The 7373-nt window shown below is 40.0% G+C and overlaps 1 protein-coding gene across 2 annotated transcripts in view; it reads left to right on the top strand.

The window, feature by feature from the left end:
• Positions 1–7373, top strand: part of Farsb (phenylalanyl-tRNA synthetase subunit beta) — a 67063-nt gene that overhangs the window by 15865 nt on the left and 43825 nt on the right. For both annotated transcript variants that reach the window (XM_021158176.1, XM_021158340.1), the window contains 3 exons: positions 1366–1481; positions 4686–4836; positions 6293–6401. In XM_021158176.1, the coding sequence (XP_021013835.1) occupies positions 1366–1481; positions 4686–4836; positions 6293–6401 (376 nt within the window). The remainder of the gene's footprint in view (positions 1–1365; positions 1482–4685; positions 4837–6292; positions 6402–7373) is intronic.

Here is a 7373-nt window from a genome sequence, read left to right as displayed (position 1 = left end):
CACCAGCAGTCCCAAAATCCTGCGGCGGGGGTCGTGGGTAGCTGGCGGGTGTCAGGCAACCCTGCGCTCCTGCTACCCCGGCGCTGATCCAGCCGGATGAGGCCTGTGGTCCTACTCAGGCCGGTTTCTGCTTCCCTAACTAATGCAGTCTCAGGTCCCGTGCAATTGATGGTGACCTTTTTACTATCTGTGGAGACAGACCTCACCCACTTTTGCTATAGAGACCGACCTTACCCAAGCTCCCTAGAAAGACTATCCCAGACGCTCCCCTCCCCAGACCATTACTCATCCTGAGGGGAGATGGCACACGCCGACCTCTGTACTGTTGGTCAGAGACCACACTAGATTCTAGGCCTTTTAGCTATAGACCTTGCCCTCATGGTCACATTTACTTTGTAAACGTTTTTATGTGGTCACACCTCAAGTTTTATTTGTGCACTTGGAATTGAACTGATATTACTACCGTGTTTCAAATATGCTTGCAACGAATTGCGTGGCTTTAGACGCCCTGAAGTCTGACCCAGACTGACAGTCTGCACTGTTTCCTTCTTACCTCTTTACAGGGTTTGCTTCTCTGTCTGGCATCTGTAGAGAGCCCCTCACAGAATGTGGGAGGTGGAGGCAGGCAGATCAGTTCTTCAAGACCAGTACCATCCATACACTAAGTTTGAGACTAGCCTGTGGTACATGAGAAAGAGATCCTGTTTGAAATGTCCAAACCAAAAGGAAGAAAAAGCTTGAGAACTGACACAGCTCAGTGATAGAGCACCAGCTTAGTCTGAGGGAGGCACCATGTTCATTGTCTGCTTCCAAACATTTTGACTAAATAAATAAGATAGATACATTGGAGATTTAGTTGTCTAAATTGTGGTACGTTAATGTAGAGGGATTATTTTGGTAAAAAGTAAGGCATGTGCGCAAATTATTTAAAGGCTAATTTTTCGGGGCTGGAGAGATGGCTCAGTGGTTAAGAGCACTGACTGCTCTTCCGAAGATCCTGAGTTCAAATCCCAGTAACCACATGGTGGCTCACAACCACCCCTAATGAGACCTACGCCCTCTTCAGATGTGTCTGAAGACAGCTACAGTGTACTTATTTATAATAATAAATAAATGTTTAAAAAAAATTAATTTTTCCTTAATTATTTAACATTTTCAGAAATCTTTACTGAAATATGAATTGCATTTGTGTAGTACCTGTATCTCCTGCTTGGTGTTTAACTCCTTCTTGGTTGATGTTAATATTATTGCCTGTTTGAATTATTTGTGACCTTGTCAGGAGTACAACCACTTTTCTGTGGTAAAATATTGTGACAAAGGGAAAAGCCATAAACCTAACTGTCTCGATGGTGTTGTGACCTGCAGACAGCCAAAGTGCGCCCTTTTGCTGTAGCAGCAGTTCTCCGGAATATCAAGTTCACTAAAGACCGATATGACAGCTTCATTGAACTTCAGGAGAAACTACACCAGAATATTTGCAGGTTTGTCAGACTTCATCTCAGTCCTCCTTGTCTTCCCCTCCTCCTGCTTCCTTCTCATCCCTTCCATTTCACATCTCCTTGTCTCACGTACCTCCCTGTCCTGGTGCTGAAAAAAGACACGGTGCCTAAGACAGCTTATAGAAGGAAATGCTTCGTTGGGGGTGGGGTGGGCCTTGCTTCCAGTTTTAGAGGCTTAGTCTGTGATCATGGTGGGAGCATGGTAGCAGGAAGACAGGCAGGCACAGTGCTGAGAGCTTTACATCCTGATTTGCAGGCAGCAATAGAGAGTGGCACTGATGGGGCATGAGTTTTTAAAAGCTCAGTGCCCACCCCCAGGGATACACTTCCTCCAACAAGGTCATACCTTGTAATCCTTCCCAGAAAGTTCCACTACTTGGGGACCAGGGATTCAAGCATATGAGCCTATGGGGGCCATTCTCATTTAAACCACCACACTACCTTCTTCTGCAGATTACTTTTCAGAACATTTCTAAGCTATTTAATGAGAGAGGTTCACTTTGCTGTACTGGACAGATATTTGTTACTGTTTAAATCTGGTATGTGTGGGGCTGGAGAGATGGTGCAGTGGTTAGAGGATTTGCTGTTCTTGCACCCACGTGGTGCAGTGTGCAGTCATGGTGCAGCTCTCAGTCAGCCACAGCCGCCTGGCTCTTGGGCACTTGCACATGGCTGTGTATGTCTGCACATACAGGTATACAGGCAAAGCATGAATAAAAACAAACATCTCAAGAGTGGTGTGTGTGTGTGCTATATAGAGGACTTTTATTCCTAGAAGGTTTCTTGATTATTTTCTTTCTGTTCAAATCATTTTAAAAATATTTATTAAGTATGATTTGTTTATGAACTGCCAAGAGTCAAATCATTGTTCTTCTGTGTGTGCTAAATACTGTCGAGCTATATGCCCTCAGCCTTGTTCATATAGTTATTAATGGATTACCAAGTACAAACCATGGCAATTTGAAGGATAGTCTGCCATTTAAAAAAAAAAGAAAAGTTTCTTTACTTGATCCACATTTTGAATAAGTATAATTAAATGTTGATACATAAAACTTGAGCAGGGGCAGACATACACCTAGCATGTAGTGTGGGTCTAGGTTTGATCACAACACTGGAAGTAAGTAGATAGATAGATAGATAGATAGATAGATAGATAGATAAGTAAATAGAAGCAACCTAAACTTAAGTGATTGAACTGACTCGTCCTTTTTGGTGGTGCTGTGGACCAACCCCAGGGCCTCCGTCGTTCGTGTTGGTTGGCAGGAACCTTAGCTTGAGTCTTGCTGAGCTTCCATGGCACATTACTTCCTGTGTGGTGTTTCTCTAGTGCACTGATCTTTAAACCTTTTATTTCCAAACCCTAACAATAAAGGAGGGTAAGTGTGGGAGTCCTTGAAATAATTTCAGTACTTCCTCTGCAGGTAGATCTCTGTGAGTTAGAGGCCAGTCTAGGGCCAGCTACAGTGAAACCCTGTCTAAAAAGAGGGGCAGGGTGTAATGAGTGTTATAGCCAGATAGGGTGGTACATATCGTAATCCTAGCACGTAGGAGACAGTTGCAGGGAGTTGTTATAAGTTTAAGGCCAGTCTAGTTGAAAGCCAGCCAGACTATAGGTAGAACTTGTCTAAAACAACAGCAAAGAAAACTACATATTTATTAATGGTGAGAAACCCTAGTTTTAGATACTTTGTGTGGATCTAGAAACAAGTTAATTTGTTCAAAAGATAATATTGATGGTTACATTTTATATTCTTAAATAGAATAGAAAACTGATAAATGATATAAAAGCAAATTATCATTTCTTAATAATTGAAGCTTGTCAAAGTGCACTGACTTGGAGGGGTGTGTGTGAGTGTATGTGTGTGTGAGTGTGTGTGTGAGTGTGTGTGTGTATGTGTGTGTGAGTGTATGTGTGTGTGAGTGTATGTGTGTGTGAGTGTGTGTGTGTTGTGTGTGTGTGTTTGTATCTGTGGTATATAAGGGATGGGCTAGGGACAGTTTAGAGGAGAATTCTAGATATTTTCTTCAATGGTGAAAAATGCTTAAAATTACAAGTCAGATTTGGCAGCTAGTGTTCCCTTCATAACGTATCTTTGCTCAGATAGTGCACACATGTCCCTAGGGCTTTAAGTAACATTCTTAGTCTCATTATATTGAAATCTATGTAATAACTTGCTGACATATGTCATTAGTAAGCAAAATAATAAATGAACTATGAATTTATTTTGAAGAAAGAAGTTTATTGTACATTGTAAGAGTGTAGTGGGCAAGGGTGGTAAAATGAGAACAATTTGCCTGAGCAAAGTAGAATATGGTTTTAAAGGAATAAGGTCAAGGTCTCACAGGCAGTGAGAGCTAGGAGATGAGTGGCAGACTATTGTTTTAGATATAGTTATTAAACATTCTTCCCTCCCTCCCTCCCTCCTTCTTCCCCTGGCCTCCTCCTCCTCTCTCTCCCTTCCTTTTTCCCACCCTCTTTTCCTCCTTCCCTCTCTTTTTCCCTCCCTCCCTCCCTCCCTCCCTCCCTCCCTCCCTCCTTCCCTTCTTTCTTTTTTTCCGGCTCATTGGTTTCTACTTTCTAATCCTTGGATTTGGCAGTCTAACTTTAAATTACTGAATGAATTCACATATTTCATTATGGTAGTTCTGTGTTTATTATTAACTCATTGTACAATAGATTGTTTCTGCTTGCTAGTAATCATGCCCAGTTCAGCCATAGTTATTCCAGTTTTTATTCACGTATACTTTTTTGTTTGTTTGTTTGTTTCAGTACTGGGACTCCATCTCAGGGCCTTGTGTATGCAAGGCAAGAGTTCTACTAATAGCTAAATCCCCAGCTTTGTCTTGCATTATACGTTTTATCTGATTTATATATGTGTGTGGTTATATATCAATGTGTCATGTATGCACCTCCATGTTGGACTAATTTTAAGGAATCATAAGGACACAGTACTTAGCGAAAGTGTTTGCTTCCACTATTGATATAATGTTTAACTAACTGTTGTTCTCACTATTTTAATGATTGTGAGAATTTGTTATATTGCATAAAGATGTTATGTAGCAGCTATGGGCTGTTTGAAAGAAATGTTTAAAATAAAAATTAAAAATACGATCTCTGTTATCTTCAGAAAATTAGGCTCTGTGGCTCTCATTTCCTCTTTCATCCTCCTTCCCCTTTTGTCTTAGGAAAAGATCGTTGGTTGCGATTGGAACTCACGACTTGGACACTTTATCAGGCCCATTTACTTACACCGCGAAACGTCCTTCAGATATCAAATTCAAGCCTCTGAATAAGACCAAGGAGTATACAGCTTGTGAATTAATGAACATATACAAGGTAAACACGTTTATTTATTTAATTTAATTTAATTTTTTTTAATAAGTCTGGTTTATTTGTGTGTGATTTTGTGTAAGTGTGTTTATGTGCGTGTATATGTGTGTGTGTGTGTGTGTGTGTGTGTAGGCTGGACTTCACTGTAGAGATCAGAGGACTATTGGACATTGGTTCTCTCTTTTCAGAATGGATTCTAAGGATCAAGCCCAGGTTGCCTGGCTTGTAGGAGGAAAGTACCTTTACCTGCTAAGCCATCTCACTGGCTTGGTAATCTTTTTGTTTTTCTTTTTAACAAAAAATAAAATAGATATTTATTTATTTATTTATTTATTTTGGTTTTTCTAGACAGGGTTTCTCTGTGTAGCCCTGGCTGTCCTGGAACTCACTTTGTAGACCAGGCTGGCCTNGAACTCAGAAATCNNCCTGCCTCTGCCTCCCGAGTGCTGGGATTAAAGGAGTGCGCCACCACGCCCGGCTAAAATAGATATTTATGTGTTCCCTTCTCAATTTGCAGTTAACATACATGGCTTACAACAGTGGTTTTGAGGGAGTCGTTATACTTACTTTACAAATAAGGTTATTATTATTATCATCACAATCATAATCATCATCATTAGTGCCCATAGCTTTGACTAAATCATGAGATGCTTTTAGGTGTAAGCCTTGACCTCTGTTTCCTGATGCTGAGACTAAAGGAATGAACCTCTGTGATGCTATTAGTGTGATACAAGAATTGAGAGCTAATAAGTAAACTATACTTTTTAATTTTCATATTTGTATTGAACTAACACTCATGCTTATATAATTAGAAACTTAGGGGCTAGAGAGATGGCTCTGAGTTAAGAGCACAGACCGTTCTTCCAAAGGACCCTGGTTCCTAGGACCCACATGGCAGCTTACAACTGTAACTCTAGTTCCTGGGGATCTGACAGCCTGACATAGACATACATGCAAGCAAAACACTCATGCACATAAAAATATCAAAAGAAACCACTAAAAAATTAAAAAGTGTTTTTAGCTATTTTGTGTACATGAGGAATACCATTGCAAAATACCTACCCCTATTATTAGCATTTCAGAGCCTCAGCAATGAGGGGTTCAGCCACCACTTAGTATTGGAAGTAACAGTAGAAATAGTATCGTTGGTCCTGACTTACCAGTAACTTAACTCACCTTTCTGAATTGTGTGCTGAATACTGTTTGCAATGACTTGGCAGTGCTGGCGAAATCTCTTTACACCTTCGGAAAGTGATGAGTCCTCTCCTCACTCTGGTAGGAGAGGCTGAATGCACACATTAAGATTCCCACTTACACTGGTGAAGGTTCTAAGCTTATAGCTTCCTGTCATGTAAAACATTTTTGGAGTTTTTCTGACTTTCTCTTTAAATTTCAGATTAATGCCAGGTGGCTATAGTAGAAAGAAATAACTACTTTTGTTTGACTTCATTTTTTTTTATAGACTGACAACCACCTTAAACATTATTTACATATCATTGAAAGTAAGCCCCTGTATCCAGTTATCTATGACAGCAATGGTGTGGTCCTTTCGATGCCTCCGATTATAAATGGTAAGTCACGCCATAAAGAACATGGAGCCTTGCAGTTTCTTCTTACTAGTGCTACTTTTGTAGAACTCTCAGTAGGGTGAGCTAGTCATTGACTTTACATCTGAATCTCAGGTCTTTTGTAGATTTTATTATTTAAATTTTTTTTAAAAATTTATGTGTATGAATGTTTTGGCTGCATATGTGTCTGTGTGCCTGGTTCCTTTGGCAGCAAGAATAGAGCATTGAATCCTTTGGAATGGGAGTTAAACAGACGGTTATGAACCACCATGTGATGTTGGGAACTGAGTCCAGAGGCTTTGTAAGAGCAACAAGTACTCTAAGCCACTGAACCATCTCTCCAGCTTTTCAGATTTTATTTTAATATTTTTTTATATATTTCTCAAAACCTTTAGTTTTAACTGTTATGTAATAATCTGTATTATATAAGATGAGCATTTAATTCATAATTACACATGTTTATGCATATGTAAGTATTTTCTGACACTACTCTGGGTTCTGTCTCTTCTTTCAGGATGTGTTGGTAGTTTAGATATTTCAGTGTCTTGTTAGCATACATACTTGGGCTTATGTGGGAGCATGCATCCCATGGCATGTTTGGAGGTCTGAGGACAGCTTCTGAGAGTTGGTTCTCTCCTTCTAACATGTGGGTTCTGTGGATTGAACTCAGGCTCAAGTGGCAAGTGAATGGCCCTTGGGGAGGGGGATTAAGAGATTTTTTTCCCTTGTTTTTATTTAAATGTTTTGTTATCAACAGCAAGTCTCTTTGTTGAACCCAAACTCTGATTTGTAGTTTTATAAACTAAACTGTTATTTACATTTGTACTCTTTCCTTTATGGAAATAGTGTTTCTAAAGCAGTTTTAATGTGTTTGCTCAGTGTAATGATGTCCAAGCTATAGATGCGTGTGTTTGGGGCAATCAGAACTGGTTTAGCTGACACAGGATGAGTAAGAACTCTTGAGACTGCAAATGC

This window comes from Mus caroli, chromosome 1, assembly GCF_900094665.2.
Source record: "Mus caroli chromosome 1, CAROLI_EIJ_v1.1, whole genome shotgun sequence".
In the NCBI taxonomy this organism is placed as follows: Eukaryota; Metazoa; Chordata; class Mammalia; order Rodentia; family Muridae; genus Mus; species Mus caroli.
This window is presented reverse-complemented; position numbering and strand designations above follow the sequence as displayed.